Source organism: Argopecten irradians, chromosome 12 (genome assembly GCF_041381155.1).
Source record: "Argopecten irradians isolate NY chromosome 12, Ai_NY, whole genome shotgun sequence".
Lineage (NCBI taxonomy): Eukaryota > Metazoa > Mollusca > Bivalvia > Pectinida > Pectinidae > Argopecten > Argopecten irradians.
In genome coordinates, this window is record NC_091145.1 from 17,647,215 (window position 1) to 17,664,652 (window position 17,438).

The 17,438-nt window shown below is 38.0% G+C and overlaps 1 protein-coding gene across 1 annotated transcript in view; it reads left to right on the forward strand.

Moving 5' to 3' along the window:
* The first annotated feature begins 5,634 nt into the window (after window positions 1–5,634).
* LOC138304716 (A disintegrin and metalloproteinase with thrombospondin motifs 9-like) overlaps window positions 5,635–17,438 on the forward strand; it is a 151,441-nt gene continuing 139,637 nt past the window's right edge. The window contains exons 1-3 of the mRNA XM_069244956.1: window positions 5,635–5,915; window positions 6,048–6,397; window positions 12,386–12,551. Coding sequence (XP_069101057.1) covers window positions 5,798–5,915; window positions 6,048–6,397; window positions 12,386–12,551 — 634 coding nt within the window. The 5' untranslated portion in view covers window positions 5,635–5,797. The remainder of the gene's footprint in view (window positions 5,916–6,047; window positions 6,398–12,385; window positions 12,552–17,438) is intronic.

Here is a 17,438-nt window from a genome sequence, read left to right on the forward strand (position 1 = left end):
CTATACGGTCGCGTAGGAAATTGGGAAAATGAGGCTGTGGATTCCCGAAAGATATTTTCAAGGCTTTAGAAATTAGGAAAGCAGTAGACCATATATTCTAGTCAACATTACATTTATCTCATTTATTTCCCCATTTTATCACATTGAAGCCGTCGTGATTAGAAACATGCATGTACTTATATCTTTCTGTTGCGATTCAGTGAATGTTCTCATTATTATTATATCGTGTGTATGCACGAAGTTATTATGGGTATGAGCCCGTAATAGAGAATATTCATGTGCATTTATACATACCACCTATACAAATGTTTCAACATACCACCTATACAAATGTTTCAACAGATATTTGAATAGTTAACATCGGCGAAGTCGCTCCCCGTAAACTGTCCACTGAACTGGACGAAGGTATTCTTTGTAAAATGCATTGGTTAAAATAAACAAATAAAAATATTGAAAATGCGTGTTGCATATTTGTACCATTTGAGATCTGATTTCAATGCATGACGTGATAGTATCATTCCGTCTGTCCGAGAGGACCGAACAGAAATTAATGATTGAGATACAGATGTTTTTACCAATTTTGTGACCTGTAAAATAAGACTATTTATAAGTCTATATTGCAGTTAGGCCTACTACACTATTCTATATTTGCATATTACAGAGTTTACTCCCTTGCCGTTAGGTATCCAGTGTGGCATCATTCACGTCGTTTTCTCCGAAAAAGTATGACGTTACGCTCGCAATCATATGACGTCACAATCAATACCCACCAACAAGGGCAGATAAGTATGTAATATGCAGATACAGAATATTGAGATATGTTGAGTAGGAATAGTTAGAGAGGTCTTCAAATAGACAATCGAGCTATTTGGTCACGGATAATTGACTCCTAAAATAAATCTCAACTATTCGCAATTTCAACATCACTAAAACGGCTTTTGAACCGAGAAAGGTAGTTTTGCTTCAATACGTGGTATTTTGTACACTAGTTATTTTATAAGTAGTTCGATCTTTACCGTTATGTTTGTTTGTAAAAATAATAAAGGAATTTAATGATTTCGATACAAAATGCAATTCATTTCACTCTAATGCATTTTTCATGTGCATAATCAGATAATTCTTAAGGAGACTGTTCATAACGGGTTTTGACTGATGTTTTTTGTAGATGTAAAAAATTGCACGTAGTTACTATTTTCTAGTCAAAGGATACCACGGCATCTGTTTTGATATCGGCTTTTCGCAATACAGATAGTTTTTCTTTATCTACATCTTCATAAAATGTTGCACGAGCATTTGGTCTAAATGTAACCCAGTCTGTCTGCCTGAAAAAAACCCAACCCTAGCGAGGATTTCATTGTCGCCGTTATTTTATACATAATTCCCAGACAGACAGTTCAAATATACCTGGTCCAATCCATCAATCAAAGGAAAAATTGATATCAAGTCGCATGGTTACCTCAAAGGTCAGACAAGTTCAAACGGACATAGACAAAACATTCATCAGACCTTGTTTACATCACGTGTCGGCTGCCAGGTCGCGCGGGACCGGTCGTGGACGCAAAACGAAAAGCCAAGTTCGTGTTTATGCAGTCAATGTCAATTTCCATCAAAGTCGTTTGTGGACAAAATGAATTATTTGTAGGTATTACAAGGCCTAGTTTATGTTAGGAGATAAGATAATATTTGTGAAGCGCGGTGATTGTAATGACGCGCTGGCTCATCATATGCAGGATACACGATATTGAATACTCCCGTGATTATCATTTGAACGTGCAGAGTGTATATATACCAGCGTTACTTGATGCACGTTGTGCATGATTAAAGGAATATTTAACAATCTAAGACCATGGGACATCGTAAGAAACACCTGATAATTGGCACAATCCTTAACCTGCGTCTATTAATTATAACTGATTTGTTTTGACATCACCAATCATATTGAAATTCAACTCGCCATATACATAAAACACATGATATAGGGCCACACTCTTTGCTGCACCCGTTGTGAAGTTACAAGATACAAATGACAGACAAGATATCGTCTATCTATAATGACTATGACCAGATATCGTCCATTTATGACCAGATATCGTCCATCAATAATTGGATATAGCCCATCTGTGATTATGACCATATATCGACTGTCTGACCAACTTTCATCAATCTATGACCATATTTCGCCCATATGTGACCAGATACCCATTTACGGTCAGATTTTGCTCATTTATGATCAGATATCTTCCATATGTGGTGACCAGATATCTCCCATATGTGGTGACCAGGTATCGCTCATTAGGACCAGATATCTCCCATATGTGGTGACCAGATATCGTCTATCTCTGACTATGACGAGATATTGTCCATCTATGACAAAATATCGCCTACCAATGACCAGTCAGATATCGTCCATTTATGACCATATATCGTCCATCTATGATCGCATATCGTCCATCTATGACCAGATATCGTCCATCTATGACAAGATATCGCCCATCTATAACCGGATATCATCCATCTATGATCAGATATCGTCGATCTATGACAATATATCGTCCATCAATGACAAGGTATCGTCCACCAATGACCAGTCAGATATCGTCCATTTATGACAGGATATCATCCAGTTATACCAGATATTGGCCAATATATTGTTCGTCTTTGGTTCACATTGCAGATATTTCAGATACGTTTTTCCAGCAATAAAAAGGATTTCAAAGAATGATAAGAGTGATTATTTTAATCGAGTGACTATATTGGCCCAAGGATTGATTTTATAGCTAAAATGAAAAAAACGATCAGCTAATATGGGTGCTACTTTCAGGTGTCGAACGAAATACCGAGAACATTCCTGTTGTAAGTAATTTGGCTGAGAATCTTGCATTTGTGTTAATGTAATGTTATATTAAATGAATTTGGATTGAATCTCAATAACTATAAAAGTTAGATGGCCTTTAATTCTTTATCGACTTGTAATTCAACCTTACTTTTAAAATCTGTATCGGAAGTCAAATTGTCCAATGTGTGAAATTCTATGTTGAGCGACGGCATGGTATCGACTCGTTTAAATTTCTATCATAGTCAGCAAATTATGTTTCAAGTTTGATATCACTCCCATTGGGAAAACAATACTAGAATTACAAGCATAGATTAAGAAGACTGCGATATTTGTTGCGAAGTGAGCAGGTAAGGTAGAACTTAAGAGATTTTAAGTTTAGGAGGACGTAAAATAAAAAAATGGCCGCGACATAGCCCTGGACAACGGAAGATTTCTGACAGATGGTCGTCTTCTGCCGTGAAGGGAGTGAAGGGAAGATATGGTTATTCATTCTAGTCCGCTCAGTATCGGATATTACATAAAGTTAACCACTAATTAATTTATTGCAAACGTTCTGTAGATATAAGTATTTACTATAGCTCTCTTTATGATATCCATAAAACACCGCCACTTCCGTCCTCGATTTCTAGGGGTTCGGTTATTTCCGGTCCCCGGGAATCGTGAATGACTGAATCCATGGAAATCGAGGATGCTTCACACCATAATATTTTTATTCTGAAAATTTCTCCACAAATGACGTGCGGTTTTTTTAACGAATGTGTATGTGCAATTTCCGCTGTTCCTACACGAAATCATTAGATTGTGTCCCAGAGGACCATGGTTCAGATTTAATGTACAATGAAGTAATTAAAACGTCGGGTAAAAGGGCAATACAGCCTTAATTGGTTAATTTGAAATACTAGAATTATTACTCATTAAAAAAATATTTTAGCGAATTTAAATAGACACTGGTTTCTTAGCATAGTTCGTCGTACCTGGTTGAAATTTTATCATATATCATATAGCGAATAATATAGTATTTGTCATGTTGGTGATCACCGTAATGGATGAAAAATCCCTTCGTGTGCACAGATATTTGTAGCTATTGGATTATTTTTAAGTGTGACAATGAAGGGGCGAATCCATAGTATATAGTGCGGTCTTACTGAAGCGTGCAACAAGGCGCCGTTCTCTGTCACGTTATGTAAGCGATTTAGATATAATTAACTATCTAAATACCTGGTTATATAACGTGTAAACACTAAACAGACTTTCTCATTTCCTTTGTTTTTAGAGCCGAGCAAGAACAGAAGCTGTTATTGTTGTTGAATTTCAGGTATTATTTTCTCGCAGGTTCTAACGTTTGATTGTGACCGAAACTTGGGGCATCAATAATTTAATACATTGGGGCACATCCGGAGAGGGAAACTAATTTTACAGAATAGCCTCACATGCTTTTGTGGGTTTAGGGATCGTTAGAAACTCCCATCCGTAATAATGGTTTGGCCATAACAATACTCTTTGATGGAATACGGGCAACGTGTGTATGCGCACAGAGCATGTACCTAATAACTCTCGCGCACTGTGACGTCATCACATAGTATTCTGCCACGTGCATGTTGGCACCAGTAGTGGAGCGATCAACAAGCGGCATTATAGTACGGGCATTCTGAGAGCGGCAAATGTTTACGGAAGTTGAATACTGTCTTTCGTCACAAACTACATGTAGGGGGTCTTGTAGTTCCGGCTAATGTGAATTAAAATCGTTAGGAACTAGTTGTCAATGGTTTTATATGGCCCATGACACCTTTTTGAGAGGTTATCGGGATGAGACGTCACTGGCATTTGCCAGTAGAGTGCCATAGTGTTGGTATTATGACGTCACGAGACGGGATTTATGGCCCTTAACCCAGATATATGAGGTACCGCACATTTCTAATCAATAATCCAGGATCATTCAGTACATCAATATTTCGTAAGTTGACATTCTACAAAATAATACAACGAAAGTGGCCGAATTCTTTACTTGAATTTGATTTAGCACTAGATGTTCGATTATGTGTTTTTCACTTTCATTTTTTTATAAATGTAATAAACGCTGCCTGAGACTCGAACCTAGAACCTCCAATTACTATAGACGGTTACACCAAACTTGCGGTGAGTCATTATACTGAGCAAACACTGATTTCGTTCCCAAAACCACATATCTCGGATCAGTTTTGTGAAAACCAAGAAACTACGCAAAGTTTTATAAATGGAATCGCGATTGATTCTGGAATTGCTAAACATATTTATTCTAATTAAGTGGCAAGCGTATTTGCGCTGTTCATTTTAACTTGTTTCTGTGATTTAATTTATATTCAATGTAGTATTACTTAGGTTGACGGTCATGTCACCGAAATGAAATACAAACGAGAAACGGACACGGTGACGGGCTAACGAGTAGGGGTTGTCTCCCCTGCCACACTTTGGAAAATGAGCGCATGCTGTTTCATGTGTATAAAGGTGGTTTATTAAAAACTTGCAAAATGCTGTTTTCAACTTTATTGCTGTTGCAGGAAAGTTTAGTTGTGATAAAATAATGTTAAAATGACATAGCGGTTTATTTTTCCTCGTTTTTGGACATCGGGTTGGTATTATGTTTGAACTTTTAATATATGGTACTGTACGTATAATTTACCGTGATAGCAGCAGTCACCGGTGTATATACATATATACTTATAGCAGGTTGTTGCTTACAAGTAGTTCTCTCTTTATAACAAAAAGGCTAATACACCGGGTTCGTGCTACATCGCGTGCTAGTACTACCACTACTGTCGTCTCGCGCCCCTCGTCTAGGCTACCTTACGACCGACCAATCAGCACCCGGTGGGCGTGGCTAGAAGTTTTCCAAACTAGGTATACTCAAAAAGATGGAAATTCGGATTGTAGTATGGGGTGTGTAGCGGGATGAACGACCAGGATTGACCATGTGCAATTACGATGGCTGTGTTTGTGCGGTCCAAGGTCCGTGTAAGCGTCCTTATAATGTTGACATTTTTACCTTTTGTGATACATTGTCGACCACAGACGGAGCAAGACTACCGGCAAAACCAAAACGGTAAGTACTAATTAGTTATATTAATTAGTTATTATTTAAGATATCCACAGCAAATTATATTTGCAATGCTTTGGTAGATTTACTTAATTTGTAGTAATTTGTAAATTAACAATTTGTTTTTATTTGTTACAGGTGCGAAAGTTAAAAGAGAAGTTGTGTACCCCGTCCGTTTGAATGCAGATAGTGTTAATGAACATGTCATTCATAAAAGGGATGTTAATTTTGATAATGCAGAAGACGAACATCACTACGAACAAAAAGTGCTGTATATGTTCCCCGCCTATGGAAGGCAATTTTTATTTGACTTAAGTTTTACCAAAGATTTCATATCGCCTGATAATGTTTTAGTTGAAAAACATGAAGGCAACTACACGTGGAGCGAGGAAGGATTCGCCGATGACAGTTTGGAGAACTGTTTTTATACAGGGATTGTAAACAATGACAGTTCATCTAGAGCTGTCTTTAGCCTGTGTGATGGCATGGTAAGTGTGAAACAGACTGTTTTAGCGTATTTGGTGGTAATTTCAGTCTCAACTGGGCCGCGTTTCGTTGACCGGTATTAGTACCAATTCGGTCTCGGAGGACACGACGTAAATCTATATGGATGTCATGTGTATGATGGTTTGGGCATAGGAGCTTTATCATAAATTATAAAGGTATTATAGTAACTATCAGATTGCAGGGACATGTCTCCAAAATATCGTCATAACTTTTACATATCTAATCTTAGCCAAGGATAAGAACGGGAACGTGTCTTATAAAGAGTGTTAAAAATTAAGCCGTAAAGTACTTTTCGTTTTATAAGCCGATATACATGTACGCTGAGCGGACCGCACATCAATGGTAAAATAAAACAGCATAGTAAAACAATAGCATAGTAAATCTATGACATGTATATATACAGGTACGCTATGAGTACACCGTCAATGCGACAGGAAGCATAATTCTGCTGATATTATTCTGTTGTAAAATGGCAGGCTTCTTGTAAAATTAAGAATAAAGATAATTTAACCTTGCTGATATTATAGTACAATCTGGTGTCTCAGCACTGTACTTGTAAATATCGGCCATAAACCACTCGAGTCCTGGCCAGGCTCTGTTCCATTTACACCTTTAACCGTCAGCCAGATGGTCCGGATTGACGAACTGACAAACCAGACAAATATAAAAACAACACAATAATATTCAGCATTTTCTCGGACTGTAATAAACCTTTCCTTGACCACCACCATCAAAATGACCACCATCCTTGTCGCGTGGTCAGTTGGTTCAGATTCCGTGACGTTTTATGCTTCTCCCCGTGCAACCGTAATTATGGTCTCTGATCGTAACAATCGGGACAGGAAGTACTAAAAAAGAGGGTCGTTTGACGTCCGAAATGGGAATTGTGTTGTCCCGGTACCGGGCCGAGTTGAAGTACCTCAAGGATTTGCCGGCGATATCCTCTCTTGTGTACGTTTCTGGCCTATCTACAATGTCAGCGATTAAAGACACGAACTTTGCCTTCATTGTGTATGAGGTAACATATTTTTATTTGTTTTCCGTAATCAGCTTTTTCTTGTGAAACAGTACATCAAACGGCCGGTATTATAGATTATCATCTTTAATCGCGGAGGCCGTGCATCCTCTGATATTAGCACTGATACGGCTGAGGTGACGCTCGGCTACTTGAGGCAACTAGAGAGGCCACGGGAATCTTTATCGAATACATAGATGTATTAAATAGTTAAGTAGTTATAGAACTCCGTAAAAATACGTCTGAGTCAGCACATCCATGGGGATTTCTCACAGACACAATATAAACAGGGTTCACTGATAGTCAGCATCCCCCTCTTACAAAACCACCGACTGACTCAAACGCGCGCGTACGCACGTGGGGGCAGGTGTATATACCAATATGTAGATGTATATATTATATGATGAATCGTGGATTACCTACATGCGTATAGGAAATGATAACTTTCTAATTTTAGTTTGTATATATATACTTTTTGGAAACCTAGAGCTGGTTTATATACGAGTGTAAAATACACATCGCTAGCCTTGCCCGGACGTATATATAGTAGTAAAGCAGTGACTATATTACGTTTGATATGAGCAAGGGTTACGCGAAATGTGCATCCCTGTTAGCGATATGTCTGCACGCGCGAGACCTGCGCGTGATGCACGGTAACGCCGAAATCTATACCCCTTTCTCCCACTGTCTTACCAAAGCCATTAATAAGTAACCTTGGTGATCAATTAGCAGGTTTTGGCTTATTAAACGACGGATCGACAACGGGGATAAAAAGTAACGACAGGCACGGCCAACGAATTATTATCATAGGCAATATCGTATAACGGGTGTCAGGTTTTGTGTAAAATTTGTTAAAGATTTACGGCTTGTATAAGATGTAAATTGGAAGATGATATTAAGATAGTTGTAAATGCGTGCATGTACTGTGTGATTTCTAATAGTTACTGAGTGTGTATTAATTGTTAGCGTTAGAAAAGTCGTTCGAATTTGACCATCTGTATTCGCTTGTTGTCTTCAACTCGTAGACATGGGCCGGGGTTGTTACTTCCTAAGTTGGACGTGTATACTTTACACATTGTACCCTTCCCGTAAGACAATGGCTAGGCACTTGAGACCAGCTGAGAGGGGGTTTTAGATGGTGGCAGCTTGTAAAAAGCAGCTTCTGTGAGGAGGCGCACCATCCGACAATTAAACTGTCAAGAAGGCAACAACCCCACTTGTCCTTACTCGGCGGTCGCGTCACTTTCTGTATAAGATTAGGCACGGTACAATATGTTCACGATATTCCAGCTAGGTCCATTCAGAAATATACGACAACAATCCAGCCTTCCACAGTCGCGACTGTGCACTAACTGTCAGGTCGAGTTGTGACGAAAATGTTGACCAAAAAACCCCGGGAAGAGCAATCCAGACTTGGCCGTGTAGTACAATGTGTTGGCAATGCACCTGTCAGTCAGTCGAGTATTTTGATACATTTCGTGTCAAAATAAATCTGGTGTGCAAGTTTGACAGTGAATACACAACAGATGTCACTGGGTCGGTCCGGACCGGACGTCCCGGGGAACCAAACTAGCGCTAGACGTTAACAAGTAGAAGACAAACGAGCTTGTCCTGTATGTGTAGGAGGAAAGGTGTAGGCCAAAACAGGTGACTGGACATCGGACATTAGTGTATTGGGTACTGGCTGGACATCGGGCTGGACACGTTTATTGGGTACTGACTTGAACATGGACTTTCTAGTGTATTGGACTCCGACTGGTCACTACTGTAGGCATGAGTACAGACTGGACACTGGTTAATATATATTGGGTACTGTCTTGACACTTGACATAAGTATATTAGATACAGATTGGATACTAGATTACAGACTGGACATCGGGTTTTAGTGGATTTAGTTCAGACTGGACACTGGTCATTAGTGTATAGGGTATTGCATTGTTTGACACTTGACATTAGTATATAATGATAGATCGTATACTGGGTTATTGGCTACCAACTGCACTAGGGTTTTTGTGTGTTTGATACCTGCTGGACACTGCTAGATACTAGGCAGTATCTGGGTATTAGGCTTTAATACGTTGGCTACTGGCGACTGGACATCCCAATGTTTCTTTGCATCGTTATTGAGAACTACGAAGTGTTTTCTTTTGGTGTAAACGACACATTGTCTACGAGCCACCGTCTTTTTCGCCACATTTTCATTACATGCACTTGTCTCGATCAGCTTTTGAAAAATCGGTCGTTAGCACATCGGCTTATAAACTTTACTTATAAAGTAACCTCGTTAGACGATTCAACAAAACAGACGTTTGCAACGAGTGAATGGCGTAGAAGAAGGGCTGTTTGGGAATAAATGGCCCTCTGCACCATCCCATTGCAAATCAATCTTATTTATTTTATCAGTAATGGATACAGATTTCATTATTGGTCAACTTTAGATCGCGAGCGCAAAAATCAGGGATTCCAATCGTATCTAACGGTTCAGATAGAGTTCGAATCGTACAATATATTGGCACTCTCGAGCTATAACCGATTTCTAACGAAAGGTGTAGCGCGTGATTCCTTAACTAATTACATGTCTGAGGTACATGGCTGGCGTTTGGGTTACGTCATATCGCGGAAGACTAGCAATCTCCCATAGCGATAGGGTATAAGCGTCAAGTCATAAAGCAAGCATTGTAAACAGATCTAGATGTGTCGTCACGGATAGCGGCCCATAAAGACTGCACTCGATGGGCACACTCACCTCGTCTCGGTCTGTACTTGTTTGTAAATAATTATGTAAGTGGCAGTGTTGGTAGGTGTACACTGTTATTTGTAATACCTATGATGACAAATTATTATCGGCAAGGTGTTACTCCAAACGTTCTTTGACTTGGCGACGAGCGGCGCAGCTCACGACTCCGGTAACGGACCTTGGCACGAGGTGTAAAAATCACAAATCTGTTGACGATATCTCTTGAAACCAGCTAGCTGACGGAGTCGGACGTCGCATCAACATGAATAGCTTGTTGTAAAACTTTCTGCAATTATTTGCGCAAGGGTTAATCCCGTTTCAGATTGCCACCTTGAAATGGCTGTCGAGCCACGCCGTAAAGTGGGCTGTTGGGATGAGAGTGATGTAATTGGTAATACAAACAGGTGTATAATCGTTAGCGTTAGCACCGACTTGCTGACCAAAACTGACCGATAAGGACACCCAACACATCGCCATGGGGTCAGTGTATAGTTAGTGACCAGTAGTGGACGCTGGCCATTAGGTAAAACTGCCGATAACGCAATCAGAGCGTGCGGTATTGTTGGTGGAAGCTGTCAAACGCCGATGGCATAGTATGATAGCACATGTTCCCGGCTCAGTGATGTAAACCCGGTGTTCTCGCTGAATACTGTCAAATTCACTAATGCTGTCGATGGTTATCTCGACACGTTTGTTTATTTGTGTGGTATGTATGTGTACAACAATACCGATGCCAATATCGGTATTGTGCCGAGGTCATTGGAACCGTCTGGTAGCAACCATTAGACGACTGTCGCCCGGCTTTATCAGTCTGGGTCCCTCTACACACTTAGGCTATAGCGTCTTACTCATCCCTCAGATATTTAAAGTGAGTTTCATTTCAGATTCGTTTACTGTGCACCCAGTACACATCACGTGCCCCCTTTTGTCAAAGACGTTATGACGTCATAAGGGTAATGGTTTAACGTAGCGCTGCAATGAATCAAGTTATAAGATAGCTTTACCTCTTCAGGACTTAGCTTTGTACTAATATACGTAAACCAAAAAAATATTAGGGAAGAAATATTGGCGTTTTGGCCTAGATTAGCAATTGGTTCAGTAGAGCAATGCAGTGTTGAGAGGTGAATCCTGCTAGTAGCCCAGCGTATCCTACTGGGGAGGGAGGGCCAGTCGGAAATCTAATGCAGAACAACCCAACGCTTGTTTACAATCTCCGTTTCATCAGCAGATTCTACACAATTGGGTCCAGATTTTTGGTTTTAATGTTGTAAATCGGCATCACAGCTAAATACCAGTTACCAAGATACATCAAAACTCTAAAGATTATTACCTGCAGTCCTGATTGATATTGGCTTGATATTGCTGAAGGGAAAAGTGAAATAGGGCTTTAGAGGTACTAGATCAATAGGGACATGACTTTCAAGTTAATACAAGTATACATATAACCCCCATATTGATAATGTCTCAAATCTTTGCTGAAACTGAAAACCAAGGAATGCTGAATGTTTTTTTCTTGGTGATATTATTAGTATCCTGCTATCTTCTGACAACTTTCTGCATTCAAATTGGCTGCTAATTTAGCTAAGATCAGAAAGAGAGGAAGAAGGACCCAAACTGATAAACAATCATTGCTACAAATATCCTTGGATCTTCTGGAGAGATTGTGGGTAATCAAAGGTCATGGCCTGTAATTGCAAATAGGTCATGACCTTTGACTGACTTTAAGTATCAATGACCTATCTTATTCTTAAGTACTTGTCCCCAAAAGTCATGACCTTTCACTAGGACTTTTGGATCTTAAAGGTCTCAATCTATCACTTCAGATTTTATGCAAGCAGTCACAAAAGCCAATCAGCAACTGTAAATACCTTAAGGTTATGGCCAATCAGAAACTCAGTACCAATTGAAAGACGTCATGGTTAATCAGAAACTTTGATTTTCCAAAAGATCCAATCCAATCCAAGAGATCAGACACAACGTGTCTGGGCATTTACCTTCACTGTATTATAGGTCATGACCTCCTGACCTTGACCTTGCAGAATAGACACTTATTATTACATTATCTATTGTATCTTTTGAAAATTTAAGATATCATGGTCTTATAGTTAGTCATTAGAAATCCAAGGTCATTACTCATATTTTAATAGTGTTAACAGCTTGTACTCCTTTTGTCTTTTGAGATTCTATTATTTTAAAATACTTTCTTCTGTGTTGCAGTCAGGTGTGTTTGACGTGCATGGCGAGAGGTACACATTGGAGCCTTGCTCCACAGATGAAGGAAGTGCTTATTCTGGGAATAAAAGTGACACCAAACCCCACTTCATCTATAAACATTCTTCTTCATTTAAAAAAGATGCTGATGAATCTCATTGTGGAGTTGAAGGTAGGTTAAGCATGACAGTTTGGACAAATAATGTAGAAAATGGTATCCAATCACATTACCGTGTAACAGCATACAGATTTACCAATCAGAATGGAGCTAATTGCTGTCCATGGAACAGCGACATACAATACAACCAATTACAACCAATCGGAATGCAGCTAATAACTTTCCAATGGAATAATGACATAGAATTCAACCAATCACAAAATGGCACACATATTGATTTTTCCACCAATTATGATATTACATACTAGAATAAGGCTACAGTTTTATGCTGTCACTTTTGTCAAGTGCCAACCCTTCTAAGCCCAAATGGAAAATAAGCAATTTACTGTCTCATAAAAGAGCTATTTTGATTTATTTGTAAAACAAGTGCATCTAAATTCCTAACATTGGTGTGGGATAAATCATTGAAGACTTGTTAAGTTCATGTATTCACCTGTAATGTTCCATCTGCGTTTTTATTAATAAATGGTATGAAAGGCATATTTTCTTCTGAAGAAATTAATATCTGCTAGCACCTATCGATTCATAGGTAAACTATTTCAAAATAATACTTTGATGTAAAACGAGATGGTTAGTATGCGTAGAAAACAATGCTAGTAGAAAGGTGTAGTGAAATAGGCTACAGGTGACGGAACAGATCCCTTTGTGCCCTTTTTGCTGCAGTTTTACATTTTCGGTGTCATGCAGTGAAAATATGTAATGTGAAGCTGAGTTTTTGTGTCAAACAATACAATGATTTACCCGAAATACTGATAAGTTTACGTGTACAACAAAACAAATTTAAGATCAAAAGAGATGGAATGATGGTATTTGATTTCTTTTGACAATATTTAATACAGTTTAATTGGATTTTGTAAAAAATATCATTAACATGCCGCAGTATGTTTTTTGGACCCATACAGATACCTTCCCCTGAAGCCTCCCCCATGTAAATGGTCTATGTGTTCCAATATGGATGTTTCCACAATACCTATCTTAATAGGGTAATACAAATCTCATAAACTGTGATTGTTTGGCGAATTAAAAGCCATTTTGATGGCTCACACAATGTCCTACACCACGGGGTGTGCGGCTAGGTACAGTGTAGTCAACCATGAATCGTTCAGGATATCTGATCATTAATGTGTTTGGCGTGAGTGTGATCTCTTATAGTCTTTGGCGTAAAAGTAAAAAGCGTCATAAATCATAAATACACTTAGGTTTATAACGTATTTCGAAATTTTATACAAATTGTCAATATTTTGTGTTTTCTTTTGAAAATATTGCTTGTATTTAATCAGTTTTCTTTGCAAAATGATGTAGAAATAGAGACCTTTCCTGAATTTATACTAATTATAATCCAAAAATAAAAAAATTAATTATTAAAAATGAACTGGGAAAAGGTCAACTGCCATTAATGTATTATGATGGAGATAAAATCTGTGACTAGCACGATTGGTCAGCTGTTCATTGCAGTGACTAGCACGATTGGTCAGCTGTACACTGCATCGACTTTTCTAAGCATGATTGGTCAGTTGTCCATTGCAGGATAAAAATCTGTTTACTAGCAATAAGTGATTCTAACACCATTTGTGAGAAGTGATGGCTGGTACTAGTCTGTACATGCCTCCATCATCTGCCCAAAGTCTGTCTCTATTAAAGTATTAAGTGGAACTGACCACATGGACAGACTCCATATTGTATCAGAACTGACCACACATACCTGTAGTCCTTGTGACAGACTCAGTTGTGTTAGAAATGACCACAGTGACCCAACGCACTAACAGGCACAGCACTTTGTCAGCGATTGACCACAGTTATTGGGTATCAACCACAAAATGGAGGTATTGGGCGAAATGTTTACCAAGTACTTCTCCAGCATTCACATCTTTGTCACCACATAATTCATCCATAGAATGTAGGAAAAACACATTTATGAACAAACCAATTGTAAGAGCTAACAGCTGTTTTAATATCCCAGGCTGTTCTTATAGCAGTATATGTGTATTTTAATCAAGTCACAAATTTTGTATTTTCCAACCTCATCAAATTTATCATGTTTATAAATTAGTAATTGGAAAATACAGCTAACAACGTCTGCATAAATATCAATATTAAATACATGTTATCAAGTTGTCAGACCATATTAGGAAGGTGCTCGTTCATCATTTTTAGCTAATTACTAGGTAGTGTTATCACTCTTATTAGGCCGTTAGATTTCCATTAGCATTATTTTACTGATGATTTTGTTATTGTAAATGCACTCTGTGTAACCCTTCAGCATATTCAGTATTAAGTTCAGTAAGTTTACGATTAGTGACCCATGGTAGATCGAACCTGGACGCTATCAGACTCCATTAAGAAACACAAACAGTTCATACCGTGGGACAGAAAAAAGGCACATAAATAATGAAATTGAAAAATTCTGGTCACAAAAAGATTTTTTATTTTTTCTTCCGTTTTCCAAACAGGCTCATTTGGTGACAAGAGAAAATTTGATTGATTCTGTTAATTTGACTTAAATCTAAAAGGTGAAAATGGTTAATTGGTAAAACAGAATTTTCTTTGATGTTTAGGTGCAAAATATTCATGAAGCAATTGCATTATCGCTGGAGAGTCCGAGTGAACTTTAAATACACCTTAGGTAGGAATTGATTGTGTTTGTAAGTCTATAATGTCGGGTCAGTGTCCCAGTTGTTGTGTGGTCTGAATTATAAAGATATTGACCACTGTCCACCAAGTGATTCACTGGACTTGGCTGGTCATTTACTTATTAGTTACAGTGGATATTGGTCAGTTTTGGCCACGAGATATAGGTCATTTTGAACCTATAGATAAATAATACACACAATATCGTGTATTTCCTGATCAGGTCAAATTACCCTCGACATTTACACATAGACTTTTAAAAACATATGTGTCATTGATTTTGTTTGATATCACCTAGAGGTATTCTCGACAGTTTAAGATCAAATCTGGGATATGTATCTAGTTCTGAGTAATTGATTTAAATCTTAAGGTGTTAAGTCACTTTAACCGACTAAGTTTCGCTGGGATTTGTCAAATTTAAGCAAGTCACAACATCATGTATTATAATGGATTGATGTGGAAGACTTATTCAGTTGATTCGTAAAATTAGGATATTGAAACACAATGATGTATTGATGAACTTTGTTATATAAAGATATACATTGTTCTTCATATTGTTTTGCATAAAATGTACATACTTATACTCAAATGTACATTGCTATACATTGTTGAACAATGTGCTCAGTAGATGTATATTGATCATCATGTACATCATCATGTTGTAAATATACATTGTTATACATAAATGTACTTTGTTGTACATTTGTTCTATGTAGATATCATTATTTAATATACATTGTTATATGTGGATGTGTTATACATAAATGTACTTTGTTGTACATTTGTTCTATGTAGATATCATTATTTAATATACATTGTTATATGTGGATGAACATTAATCAAAGTGTATATTACATCATTTTGTATACATGTACATCGTTATACATGGATGTACATTGTAATACTGTTTGTAGATATATAAATTGTATGTTTGTTGTAAGACATGTATACTATACATTGTTTCCTTTATATAACAAATGATGAGATTGCAGTACATGTACCGCTGGCTACATCACTGCAATACTATAGCACAGTGGGTGTTGTGCAAGTCAGGGTCACATTCGTACATAGTTGTATGTAACACGATGTTGATCAGACCAGTAATTACCTTAGACATTAACAATTACCAAGTCGGATAGAGGAGCCCTAACTCATAACTCCAGAATGTGGCTGGCCATGAGATCTACATATAGCTGTTGTGTTTCCCCGTCCATGGCGACAGTCGGGTCATCTCTGAAATCCAAACATTCTCTTCTCAATATCATATTATCTTGTCAGCACCCTGTAGAATGCATGAAGGTGTAAACGTAAGGTTACGTCTTTTAATTGACCACATTCCTTAGAAAGTTCTGATAAGACACATCTTTGGAGGATTTCAAATGAACATTTTCTTTGGACTGTGGTTAGTTTTATCGATGTCCAGTATCATAGTTAATTTTAAACTTTATGTTACAATGAAATGGTGATAAAAAGTTTCAGCGAATGACCTGTTAAAGATTGAGTGTCCTTAAAAGGTGGCTTGATTTTATAACAACATATTGGGTATTGAGAAGACATTTACAACCACTTTAAAGGTATAGTCGTGTGTAGCAGTATGGAGTGCGTGTGAGAGAGAAACATTCTGTAGACCTGGATATTTTTTATTGAGTCTGACAGAGTCTAAAGATTGATCTGAACAACTAAAGTATCAGCTTAGATTGAAGTCATCAATTAAACCCAAATTTATACCTTATCTCCATGACCAGCACACATACCCTATTGTCAGGGCAATCACGGATGATTTCATTTTGGGACATGTTCAAAAGAAATCTCGAGACATTTGTAGGTATTATTTGAGAAATGTATATGGAATGTTATGTGTGTTTAAGGGGATGAGTTCATTGTCTTTACTGCCTCGTCGACAAGGTGGCTGATCACTATGGGTAACTGCAGATGTTTGAAGTATAATACGCTGGAATGGTAGTCCGTCTCGAACATCAAACACAAGCCAATGACAACAAAAATGTCGAATGGTACAGGCACTTGTTTGTCGGGACTGCTGTTAACATTGAGACGCGGGCATACTCATTGAATGCTTCATTACATTACAATATTTTGGCTAAATCTATTGTAGAATTTCTCTGTGTTCATTGTATGGTGTTGTAGTGGCACTTGGTACTAAGATGTATTAGATAGGTTTCGAGACACTCTGAACCACTGACATACTCCGATTAGTACTCCATTATTCAGTTAGTGGCACATGTGTGTTAGAGG